Below are 13,339 nucleotides of genomic sequence, written 5' to 3'. Positions count from 1 at the left end.
TAATTAATATTCATGTTTTAACTTATCTACCAGGATGGGACTTGCCTAGCATTCACATCTTAACTTGCCAACCATGATGTTAGTTACCCACACACATGTCTCTTTCTGCTGAGTAGGATGTTCCCAGAAAGGTCTTGGGAACTTAATCTTTACTAGACCACTACTCAAAACGGAAGTCTTATTCCAAATAGATTCTTCTACTGGTGCAATTGGGGATCCATCCCAGGGGCAGCTTATAGAGGCACATACCATAAAAGCTTATACATAGGTGCTGTTGGGTAGCTAGTTTGGGTCCAAGCTTATAGTGCATAACTATACAAAACAGTTCTACTGACTTCTATCACCATTGGTTTCCACCACGGGCACGGAACATAACAGACTATGTAATCAATCTTGACAGTAGAAAGCTTCCTAGTGACAGCAGAAACAAATGAGAAGGTTTCCTTATAATGGCAGGCTAGCCAGGTAGGTAACAGTTACCTAGGCCTTATTAACATTCCATTTAGGCCTTAATATTTTACCTAGGTCCTAAGGCCCATGGCTTTAATGATGCTAGATAAAGAAGAGTGCTTCTCAACTGCAAACTTCCAAAACTGTGTAGGATCTTCTACAGCCTGCCAAGCAACGAAACTGAAGGGTTGGTGACAGTTCTTTGAGTTCACCATGGTGGAGAACTGAAGATGGCAGATGGCTGAAGTGGCCAGTCAAGTCACATACAAAATCATAAAGGTTGAGAGCAGGGAATCTGTGACTCAGCCTTCTTTATCTTTCTTATTTGGCCCAGGACCCAAGTCTAGGGATCAGTGTAACCCACCTTTTTTTTAATAGATATTTTTGCCTCAATTAAGCTAATCAACATAATTCCTCAGAGACAGGTCCAAATATTAAATAATCTCTCATGATGTACCTAGAGGCTTGACTTCATTGGTGATTCTTATCAAAGTGAGGACACTAACCATCACATGTGAGGGCCACGGTTGCTCTGTCATCTTTTGAGATAAGACTGCTTCTAGTGGCTTAGAAAGATGGCTCCAGCAGTTAGGAGCAATGACTAATTCGGTGTGATGGCACACCTTTAATCCCAGCACTGGCGAGGCAAATCTCTGTGAGCTTGAGGCCACCTGGGACTACATAGCAAGCTCCAGGCCAACCAATGAGACCCCATCTTAAAACAAACAAGTATATATATATATATATATATATATATATATATATATATATATATATATATATATATATATATATACACACACACACACACACACACATAACACTGGCTATTCTTAAAGAGGATCCAGATTCAGTTCCCAGCATGCTAAGGGCAATTCACAACCATCTGAAACTCCAATTCTGAGATCAGACAACATCTTCTGGACTCTAGGAGGACTAGGCCCACACTGAGCATGCTGGCAAAACACCTATACACATTTTTTTTTTTAACTAAAGAAATTTAAAAGCTGCATTTCTGGAACTACTTTCACAGTACCTCAAACCTACCACTTAAAATAAAAACATACAATTCTGTCTTAACCACTGGTTATAAAAAAAAAAAAAAATGGGGGTGGTGGGTATTGGACTTGAGGTATCAGTATTATTTCCCTGGTTTCAAATGCTTCAAGTCTGATACAAGCACATCTTGGAACATTTTAAAATTTTATATTAATTGTAAAAAATTCCCCTTATAACTCATCTAATTCTAAATTATGTGTTTTTTAATTTGGTTTTGTTTTTTGTTTTATTTATTTATTTATTTATTTATGAGTGCTCTTTCTCCATGTATACCTACCTGCATGCCAGAAGAGGGCACCAGATCACAGTATAGATGGTTGTGAGCCACCATATGGGTGCTGGGAATTGAACTCAGGATCTCTGGAAGATCAAAGGATACTCTTAATCACTGAGCCATCTCTCCAGCCCTGTTGTGTTTTTTTAAAACTTATTCTTTTGGAATGTATATTTTGCTTTTGGTCATGGTCCTTATGAAAGCAATAAAAGGCAAACTGGAACACTACTGTAAGCTCAAAGTGAAATTTTATATAATATTTCAAAAAAACAAAAACAAAAAAATTGCCCAATATTATACCAGCTATATTACAAAAAGTAATGGAACATTTGGAGTAAAATATACTAACACCTTTGCTGAAAGAAGAACAGGGATATGGTGTTTAGGAAAACACTAGTGAAGCCAAGAGAGATGGTACACACTCTAAATCCCAGTCCTTGGGAGGCAACGGAAAGAGGGTCTCTGAGTTAGAGGCCAGCCTGGTCAACAGAGTAAGTTCCAGGACAGGCAGGGCCACACAAAGAAACCCTGTCTCAGAAAGTCAAAAGCAGCAAACCAATCAAATGTAGAAACTTCCAAGCCCATCGCACAAAACTAGAGATAAAGGCAAAGTGTCCTCCGCCGCACTCCATCATCAGGCTCCCGCGCTCTTCCTGCCTCTCCTTTCCCCACTTGGATACTGTTGGTGCCTCCTCTTATAGTCCTCATGACAGCTGCATGCGAACATATCTTTAACTACTTCTAACACAGGAAGGAGACATGATCTCCTCTTCCCAAATGAATAAAAATGCTTCCCTGGCGCCTAATGAAACCAACACCAGTCAAATGTAAATTCTTAGGGCAGCGCCTTCACAGATTATGCAATCTGATTGGCTGACGCCTCAACCAACAGAGTTAGGGATATAGGGAAAACCCAGCCAGAAAAAGGCAGTAAGGGGCCCAGGGTGGTGCCGCTCGCTCGCTCGCTTTTAATCTCACTGCTCAGAAGGGAGAGGCAGGCAGATCCCTGTGAGTTCCAGGATGGCCAGGGCTGCATAGAGTCCCTGTCTCAAAATAACAACAAGAAAAAGGTAAAAGAGAAAGAGAAAAAAAAAAAATTAAACTGCCCAAGGTTGTTTCTATTCTCATTGCTATTTTGGAGATCATAAAACCTATTCACTGAGAATTCAGTATCTTGTCAGAGATGTCCAAGCATCAGAGAAAGATACAGTCTTATCAGCTGTCTCTGCTTTGTCACCTCAGGGATTAACACACATAGGCACTAACACGGCACAGACAATTCGAACTAGAAACCTGCCTTGCAGCCTGAAGGAAATGTTGATTTGGCAATGGTTGGTGTGAAACTTCATTGGAGAAAAAAAAATAATAGCTTTTATACTTTTGGGGTGGGGATGGAGGTCTTCTGTTTGGACCGAAGCCATAAAGACAAAGAATGTTAAGGAAGAGATAAAATAGGTTGAATTAGTCATGGCAGAGCCCTTCTTTACTCCCTAGCACTCGGGGGCAGAGGCAGGTAGATCCCTTTAACTCTAACTTGCCTTTTCTGTAGCCCTGGCCCGGAAATCTCTGGGCTCTTCTCAAACTCTGAGACCAGCCTGCCTTTGCTTTCTCTCTGCTAGCTAGGGTTAAAGGTGCACACCTGGTTTTATTTCTTTTATCTTTTGAGACTATAATATAGTTAATATAATATTATTTTATCCCTTCCCTCTTTCCAAACCCTCCTATAAAGCCCTCCATGATCTCTTTCAAATCTATGGCCTCTTGGTTCATTGACTGTTCTTACACACGCACACAGGCACTCCTAAAGAGCCAGCTGTTTTCCCGCTACTTCTAATTCTGAATGGAATTTGAAAACTGTTATCACTAGTTTATCCGTGGACCCCCTAAAATGTGGAATTATCAAATAAAAAATAAATGATGTTCCCCTTTGAGAGTAGTTAGGTTGCTTTCTTCTTGTGAGACTCCCAAGTGTCTATCTTCTGTGAAACTGATCTAATCTCTGTTCAGCAGTTGGCAGTGTAAAATCAATGTGATTAGCTCCAGAAGATGTACCAAGTTCAACCATTTTCTGAAATTTCTTCCATTGCATTCTGGTCCAAGACATGAAGCCTCTTTCCTAGTTTGAAGCGGTAGAGTCCTTGTACGATAAAGGCTCCTGAGGGATAATATGCCTACAATTAATAAAAGAAAAAAATGCTCAGCCTGCATTTGCATGGAGATCAATAGAAGGATAGTGCTATTCTGAATAGAATTAGGAAATTCTTGTCACTAATTTATTTGTGGATCCCCAAATTCACTTTCCAGGAGCACCCCCAAAATGATTGACAGTCAGGGATAGCAGAGGCTGCTCCAGTTTTTTTTTTTTTTGTTTTGTTTTGTTTTTGTTTTTGTTTTAACCAGGCTCTATGCACTGACCCCCCTGCCTATTTCCAAACATACTTCTCCATCTATACTCTACACCCAACTCTTCTCTACTGTATTTTCAAGTTAAGAGACTCCCAAGCCTTCTGAGGTTGGTCTGCAGAACCTGTGTTTTCAGCATATGAAAAAAAGCCATTTGTATCTTGTTTCCCACCCTTTCTTTGGGTTAGGCTCCGAGGAGACAGTATCACTAGCCCAAACCTAGGAACACTTGGCAGAGATACTGGGTTGGATAAGTTTCTCCCAAGGAGACAGATTACCACATACGAGGCATTTGACATTAGGTAGCTTGCTTTATTCGATGCTTGCCATCACAAAATTGCCTTATGTGACAGAACACCTTAGTGACAGACAGTGCACCATGTCAAGTCCCTGGTGAAAACTCTCACATCCTAGTTTACCAGGGGAGATCAGTTCCAGGTGGTGCCTTTCATCCTGACAGCAGGAGACAGGCCTCAGCTGTATGCCTGCACTCTGAGAGCGGGATCCAAGTCGGCTCTGTTCAGAGGCTGATTCCAAACATGATCCACCATCTCTTGGCCTGGGGACAAAACATAAACCAATGGCAAAGTGAGGCTCAAGACAGGGAACCAAGACTCCCTTGGAAACACAGTAGAGAGGGACATCAGCCAAATCCTCGCCTTGCCAGGTGATCTATTCATACTCCCCATGACATTAAGGACTTCGTGCAATAAAAAGGGCTGTAACTTAAAGCTGTTTCTCTTTGAATGGATTTTGAGGAACATCTGGATCCTGATACTCCTGTGAGCTCAGTGAGCATTTATAGCCAGTCAACTATTATCGGGCTGCTAGTCAATCCCCAACAATGGCAACAGGGCCAAGGTCACGTACCTCAGGCCTGGTGGTGGGAAGCTTCCAGGTCACAGATACTAAAAATAATACAAATAAACCTCAGCTTTGCTCTGTATGGTCCTATCAAAGTGACTCGAGGCTGACCTGAGGGTAAGAACCAACCCTCCAGCTGAATGAGGGTGTTGCCGTGTTCCTCAGTGCTTCGGAGGTATATGTCTCCATGACCTGTGCACAGAAGAAATGGCAGTGGGATATATCAGTCACCAGCATTTGCTTTATGATCAGGCTTCAATAGTGAGAGTGGTACTGTGTAGTGGTTTTCTCCAAGACAAAAAAGTTTCTTTTGGAGTGAAGAAATAATGACACAGGACATTAAGGAAGAGTACTAGTCATTGTGGAGCCCTCTTTTAATCCTGGCATTAATCGAGCAGAGACAGGCAAATCCTTTTAACTTCAAGGTCAGCGTGCTCTACATAGATAGTACCAGGCCAACCAGGGCTACATAGAGTGACACCGCCTCAAAATAAATAAATAAATAAATAAATAAACAAACAAACCAAAAAATAAACAACGACAGAAAAAAAAAAGAAAAGGTTCACAGACAAAGGCGGTTAAACAATCCATCCTGCATGAAAGCCCCTAAGACAAAAGAAAACAATTACTAGAAATCCTTCAAAACTAACTGGATTCACTAGACTCTTACCTCCCCAAGATTATGTAAGCAAGCTGGGCAGTGGTGGCACATGCCTTTAATGCCAATGCACAGAGGCAGAGACAGGAAGATCTGACTTTAGGGCCAGTCTGGTTACAGAGCCAGTGCCAGGACAGCTAAGGCTATCCACAGAGGCACTACACAGTATCTAAAACACCAAAACAAAACAAAAAGTATGTAAGCAGTAAAGACTGCCAGAAATCACTCTCAGACAGAGCTCCTAAGAGACCCAGTTCACAGGATCCCAGAAAAGCAAAGATCAACTGAGTTGCCCGAAGAGGCTCAGACCAACTAAGCCACTGGACAGGAACACCCTCCAACCTATTGAGCCGCCTGCAGCTTGATCAGTATGCTGTAAGTCCCCAGCTTTTGAGACTCAGAGTGCACTGTAATGATGGAGCTGTCTTTTCTGCTCCCATCCTATCCCTACCCCTCACTCCTATCCTTACAGTTCGGAAGCCCAAAAATTCCTAAGTGGTCCTCCAAGTTCTACTGATGCTTCATGGATTCCTTACTTTGCTCTTTTTGTTTCTTTGCTTTGTTTTGACCTTTTGGGGATTTTTTTTTTGGGGGGGGGAGTCTCCATCTGAGGTGAGTAGTTATTTACTCACACCTCCCCAGAAATAATGTCACACAACAGCTGGGAACCTAGAACAGACAGGGGAACAGGAGAAGGTTGGAAATCATGAGGAAGAAGGTATAAGCAAAGGCACTGCTCCTGGTCCCCATCTATAAATGAAACAAATGGGGCCTCAGAGTTTTCTGGGATCATCCACCAGGCATTCTCTCTGGCCACATACATTTCCAGCTCAGAAACTGCCCTGACTTCAAAACAAGGCAAGTGCAGGCAACTGACTGCAGAATGGTATGAAGGAGGGTCCAAACCCTGGTTTATATACTCACACCTAGAACCCAGCCCTTGATACACCTTACAGCAAGGGACCCATGCCCAGAGATTCCCCAGTAAATCCAACCAATCTGATGTTGGCTTAGTCTTCCATGGCAATTAGATAATCTTTAGTGTCCAGAAATTCTAATTTGATTCTAAATAATCACATAAGATTCTCCAGGAACTCTACTGAGCATGGTCTAGAAAAGTAGACCAGGGATGAATAAATGCACAGGTGCTGGAAAGTCTGGCTGGGTCCTACATCTATCTGCTTGCATGTTTGTTTTGGGATTGTTTTCTTTTCTTTTGATTTAGATTGGGGTCTCTCTACACAGTTCTGGCTGTCCTAGAACTTCCTATGTAAATCAGGCAGGCCTCCAGCTCAGAAATCAACCCTCCTCAACCTCCCCAGGGCTGGGATTACAGGCCTGTGCCACCAAGCCAGCACCCTCCCTGCCTTTCTTATGAGATCAGTGTTTGTGGATCAGTCTACTCTGCATCCCTAGCTCCAACAGGCTGGTGGCACTTATTATTTACTTGATAGTTTCATATTTTAGGGCTAAAGTGGTAGAGGAAAAACAGACTGAACTGATTTTTTTAGGAATATATATGTATATACGTGTATGCATTTAGGGATGGTTAATGGCAAAAGGCCATGAATTTGAAAGAGATCAGGGAGGGGCATATGAGAGGTTTTGGAGAGGAGGGAAAGGGTTAAATGATGTAATTATGTCATAATCTCAAAAGTAAAAGAAATAAAGTCAGGGTTAGTGGTGTATGCCTTTAATCCTAGCCCTGGGAAGGAAGAGGCAGGCAGGTCTCCGAGATTGAGGGCAGCCTGGAGAGTTCCAAAACGCAGAAAGGGTATTTTCTCCTCCGATGACATTTCACAGCAACCATCAGCAAATCAACATTCTTGTCCAGGCTGCAATGCAGGTCTCAGAATCCCAGTCTGAGCGTTCTATGTGCCTAGTGCATGGATGTTTGAAGCAGCGATGTAAAGATGGCCTGCTTATACTGTACTGTTCCCTGATGCTTGGTCATCTCTAGCAAGGTACTTCTTTCTTTCTTCCTTCCTTCCTTCTTTTTTCTTTCTTCTTTTCTTTTTCATTGTATATGTTTTTTAAATTATTTTTATTTTACATTTATTGGTGTTTCGCATGCAATATGACTGTGTGGAGGTGTCAGTTCCCCTGGAACTGGAGCTACAGAGAGTTTTGAACAACCATGTGTTTGCTGGGAATTGAACCTGGGTCCTATGGAATGGACCTACCAGTGCTCTTCAACACTGACCCACTCTCCAGCCCCAAATCATTTATCTCTCACTGCATAGATATGTGAGGTACAATTTAGTATTGGTAACCACCTTGACCAGGATCATTTTTTTTTCTTTCTCTTTGTCTTAAACTCCCTTAGGCTTGTTTATATTTTCTTTTCTCTTTCCTCTTGTTTTATTTGAGACCTTTATGAAGCCCTGGTTGTCCTGAGACTCACAGGGATCCTCCTGAGTGCGAGGATTAAAGATGTGCTTCCTTCAACATTCAGCCTTTCAAGCAAGGTTTGTGTGCTTAGGATAAAGGCTAAGTGAACCACCTGTCCTGTGAGTTTTGCTTAAGCACTACAAGCCCTTTGGGGATTTTGTTCCCCTTGTTCATGTGCCTTTTTATCCTGCTAACCTTTTTGTCCTGCTAAGGCTTTTTTGGACCAGAGACATAAGAGGTCAGCATTCAGTGTCCGGACACAGACGCTGTCCCCAAGGAAGGAGCAGTCACATCTTATATTCTATCCTAAACTCATAGCAGATAAGGTAGGGTAGGGTGGGAGAATATAACTTCTTAAATTATTGACTGATAGCCAATCTAGTGCCTTCACTAATCGACTGAACTCTGAAGCCCTTTCCCTCTACATGCAGAAGAAGGTGATGGTCTATGGTCTCTTGACCCGGAGAAAGCATTGACTCTTTGACTCCACCCTCAAGCTCTCAGGCTCTGGCACACTCTGCTGGGACCCTTTCAGGACCACACTGCTTAGTGTGCACAGTATCTCCTCAGTGTCCACAAGACAGTGGCCAGAGAATCAACACATTTTTTATTTATTTATTTTTATTTTATTTTATTTTATTTTTTTAGTTTTTCGAGACAGGGTTTCTCTGTGTAGCCCTGGCTGTCCTGGAACTCACTCTGTAGACCAGGCTGGCCTCGAACTCAGAAATCCGCCTGCCTCTGCCTCCCGAGTGCTGGGATAAAAGGCATGTGCCACCATGCCCGGCTAACACATTTCTTTAATTACACCGGGACACAGGAAGGGGACAGGAAACACTTCCCCCAAATACAGAAGAAATGTATTTTTCCAACACTTCATTAAACCAATGCAAGTCAAGTGCATAATTCCTCAAGTATTGCTATCACAGTGTGTGATCAGAATGGTCAAAACCATGCCCATTCCCGACTGAATCTGGGATAGATTAGACCTGTAGCTGTTCAGCAGCCATGGAGAACTGGGTACACCTGAAAGGGAGGCGGAGCATGAAATAGGACATGAGACAAGAGAAGAATGAAGGCAAGATAAAGCTTCTCTGATCATAGCTCAAAGTTTAGTTTTCAGCTCTGTGTTTATATAGGCAAAACCCACAGACTCACCCTTTGTTTCAGCTGAATTGAGTTGGAAAGTAAGCTCAACAGGCAGTCTGCCACAAGGCTTCACAGGAAATGTAAAGGTGGCAAGGCAAAGCACAGAGATCCAGCCAGGTTGTAAAACCATCAGAGGTTTGTTTGTTTAGCCTATTGGAGGCTGGGGAAAGGGCACAAAGGCCCACCCTACAAACACTATTCTTAGGAAGATAGTTTGTGTGTGGTAATGCATACTTTTAATTTCAGCACTTGAAAGACAGAGGCAGGCTGATCTCTGGGGGTTCCAGGCCAACCTGGACTACATACTGAGTTCATGAATAGTCCCAGTTTCAAGGTGAGACTCTTTTTAAAAAGGGAGGGGGGAAGCAGTAGAGATGTTTCAGTCATTAGGAACACTGGCTACTTTTCCACAGGATCCATGTTCAATTCCTAGCACCCACACATAACTCACAACTCTCTAAGTCCAGTTCCTGGGAATCTGACATCCTCATACAGACATACATGCAGGCAAAACACCAATGCAAATAAAACAAAGATAAATAAAACAAACTTTAATGTTCCAAAGAAAGAAAGAAACCAAACAATCAACATACAAAAAAATGGAGTGTGTCAGGTTCAGTTACTATTCTGAAACCAATCAAATTATTTAATTACTGATCAAGGAAAGTAGGGAACTATGTTGGTAGCTTCAGACCAGTGTATATCAACCATCTCAGCACACCCCCCTGTGGTAATACTCTGCTCAGGACACTGCTCCCTCTCCTAGAATAGGGAAATGGTGTCCTGGTAAGACACAAGTGGCTGAAGAGCCCTGTGAAGAGAACATGTTTAAGGAATTCCAATACCCTTGATTGTCAATTTATAGATCTCAGAAAGCATGTTTTAACCCTCCCCCAACTTCAGGCTTCAGGGACAGTGCTGAAGGCTCATGGTCATGCTCACCAGGTGACCTTCCTGTCCACTTAAAACTTGTCTCCATCAGGACCCTGAATCTTCTCACCTCTCACTGGTCAGTGTTTAAGACTAGGATAATCTTAAGTCTACTGAAAGTTCTCTGCAGAACCAATGTTTTCCACTCAAATCAGTTGAGAGCCCAAATCAGGATCCACATATCATTCATTGTCATTAGATCTCAATACCTTACAAGAATAAGTTTCTTTCCAGAGCCTAATGTATGATATAAACCACAGTTTCCAGAATATGCAAAACTTGTAGCCCACTGATGTACACCTACCTCTTTGCCTTGCTAAACTCCAAGACACAGGTGATAACTCTTTTTCCACTTATCTACCCCATAGGCAGCCTTGAGACCAGAGTTCCCCACTCTTCTACCCAGGTGCTAACAGCCAATAATCTCCACAGCTGTATTCTATCAACCCTAACCCTTTCCAATAAGAAACCTCAAAACCAGTGAGAGGCTGTTCTCTGAAACCCTAAAGTGGCTGGAGGTTGGGGGTCAGTAGTCTAGCTAGGCACCCCTGCACTTTTAAGTACAATTTCCTTTAATTAGACCCTCCTGGTCTAACATAGCAAAAGGTGCTGTTGATGTGAGAGAAGCAATTTATATCTTGTTTCCACTCCAACCTCCCTAATAATAACTCTCGGGAGACAATGTACACTTCCCAGCCCTTGGAGACTGCCTTGCCCAGAGATTCCACAGCTCCTTTGGATTAGTGTAGACAAAGAAAAGAGACCAACATCAAAGGCATTACGTGTCACAGCAATGTGTTTCATTAGATACCTTTGCCAGAATCTTACACCTAGAAGTGTGTAATCTTACACTGCCTGAAATTGCCAGTAAGGTCCTCCAAATCAAACTTACCTATCTTTCACCTGTTTTTTCAAAGGTTAATGAAGAACCTCCTTCCCCTACCCCCACTGGCTGATTTCCCAAAGAAATTACCAAAGAAGATCTGTGAAATTATGAATACAAGAAATTCTAACAGAAACCCCAAACAACTGTCAAAGGAAACGTCAAGTAACTAAGAACTAACACAGAAGTCCAATCACTCAATCAGGGAACCAACAACTGCTCCCTGATATCAGATGAATCTGCAGGTCTTGATCCGTCAGAGGATGACTCCGGATATGGAGTAGCATCAACTTGCCTGAGAAGGGAATGCAAGAGGAACAAGACATTCAGAAGGATATTGCAGGGGAAGAAATCATCCCACCCAGGTCCCCCAAACCCCATAATGCATTCATGCCTTCCCATTACCTCACTGACATCATCCCATGAACCTATATGACTTTATGCTTTCTTTCCCCGTCAATACTGCACTCTGTGTAATCTCTGGTTTACCAGATGACCCAGAGGCCCTTCAGGAGGTATGGTGCTTTACAGCTACCCCTAAAGAGGCATCAAAGCACTGGATTTCCTCCAGAAGTCCAGATTTCAATTCCCAGCAACCACTTGGTGGCTCATGAGATCAGATACCCTCTTCTGGCAGGCAGCTGTACATACAGATAGAGGACTCATATACATAAAGTAAATAAATCTTCAAACAATGAGGCACCAAGGCCTCCACCAGGATCCTGTTAAGGATGCCTACCTTTAATTTTATCGAGAGTGTTCTTACTCCCCACTTTTCTGATCATGTCCATCACCCACAGCCTTGCCTTAAGTGGCCCCACCACAGTGACTCGGGTTTGGCCTGTGGGTGAGAACCATCTCTCCAGCTGGATGAGGGTGTTGCTGTGGACCTCCAGGGTGTGAAGGTATTCATCATCAGGGCCTGTTCACAGAAGAGGTAATAGCACACGTGAAACACCAGCACTTGGTTGGGGGTGGGGTGGGTAAACAGGAGGTCTTGAAGATTAGATTCTATCTAAGGTGATAGAAGGAAATTAAGATGAAGATAACAGCCACCTACCAAATATGTAGTCTTCCTGGTCCTCTTCCATGTCAAACACCAGTGGGCTGTAGAAGTAGTCAGGCACATTCCACCATCCCTTCCTGCGGAGGTCACTCATTCCTGTCTCCTGTAGACGCCTACTTGCCTTAGAACAAAGCAATTCCAGACAGCTGGTTGCTCCGTAGAAAGGCAATTCTGGCTTTAGGAGCTATATATGTATGCTCACTCCCAAGGAGCAAGCTTTGACCCACCTTAGGGAGGAGACTCAAATGCCTCTAGCTTCTCTCTTCGAAACTCCCTGTGATTACTCTTAGATAATATGTTGAGTCTTCACTTGAAGGTCCAAACACCTAAAATTTTCTTCTTTATAATGTCAAAATTTCTGGAGCAGATCTACAGACCATGGAGTAGAAAAGTCCCTGGAGGCTGGTGAGGAATGAATGAGCTGGAGGAGGAAGATCTCTACATGGTTTTCCCTCCTTGAAACAGGACCTCATGTAGCCTTGGCTGCCCAGAACCTCATTAAGTAGACCAGGCTGCTGGATCTCTCCAGGTGCTGAGATTAAAGGTGAGTGCTAACCTCCCCCCACCCCCCAACACACTCCTACTTCCTGACAGGAGCTGATGTAATATCCAAAATGAAATTCAAGACCAATCAGTACTTTCCCCATTCGAAAAGAACTTTCCAAACTGTACTAGCAGGCCAAATGTAGAGCCAGATAAGGAAGATGGCTGACTAAACAAATGTAAAACACATTTTTGCAGTCAAAGTGACTGAGCCAGGAGTGGTTGCACATGCCTATGATCTCAGCACTCAGGAGGCAGAGGCAGGCAGATTTCTGAGTTCGAGGCCAGTCTGGTCTACAGATTGAGTTCCAGGACAGCCAGGGCTATACAGAGAAACCTTATCTTGAAAGACCAAAAAAAAAAAAAAAAAAAAAAAAAATACTGAGCCTACAAGCTGCCAAAACAATATTAGCTGTTCTCAGAACCAGATTAGCAACTCTCCTGTCCCCCCATCCCACACTGAATTTTGACAAAGACCACAAACCACCCTGACCTTGTTGTGAGAATTCCCCTGATGTTAATAGCTGTGCCATTAATAGCTGATCCATAGGTTCAAAATGTACTCTTACTTTGCTGACCAAATCATAATAACCCACCATGGGGGCAAGCAAAGTGAGTCACTAGACCAAAGGGTTACTTAGTCAATATACAAACCAACCAATGCCTGAA

General features: G+C 42.9%; 1 protein-coding gene across 1 annotated transcript; it reads right to left on the bottom strand.

The window, feature by feature from the left end:
* Positions 1-9,773: 9,773 nt before the first annotated feature.
* On the bottom strand, positions 9,774-12,602 carry Khdc1b (KH domain containing 1B). Its single transcript, NM_001113187.1, has 3 exons — positions 12,122-12,602; positions 11,801-11,983; positions 9,774-11,356 (listed from the first exon to the last, which is right to left on the bottom strand). The coding sequence occupies exons 1-3, from the start codon at positions 12,219-12,221 to the stop codon at positions 11,259-11,261; spliced, it is 381 nt and encodes a 126-aa protein (NP_001106658.1). The 5' UTR covers positions 12,222-12,602; the 3' UTR covers positions 9,774-11,258.
* Positions 12,603-13,339: the final 737 nt, after the last annotated feature.

This window comes from Mus musculus, chromosome 1 (assembly GCF_000001635.26).
Source record: "Mus musculus strain C57BL/6J chromosome 1, GRCm38.p6 C57BL/6J".
Classification (NCBI taxonomy): domain Eukaryota; kingdom Metazoa; phylum Chordata; class Mammalia; order Rodentia; family Muridae; genus Mus; species Mus musculus.
Note: the sequence above shows the minus strand (reverse complement) of the source record. Positions and strands in the feature narration are given on the sequence as shown.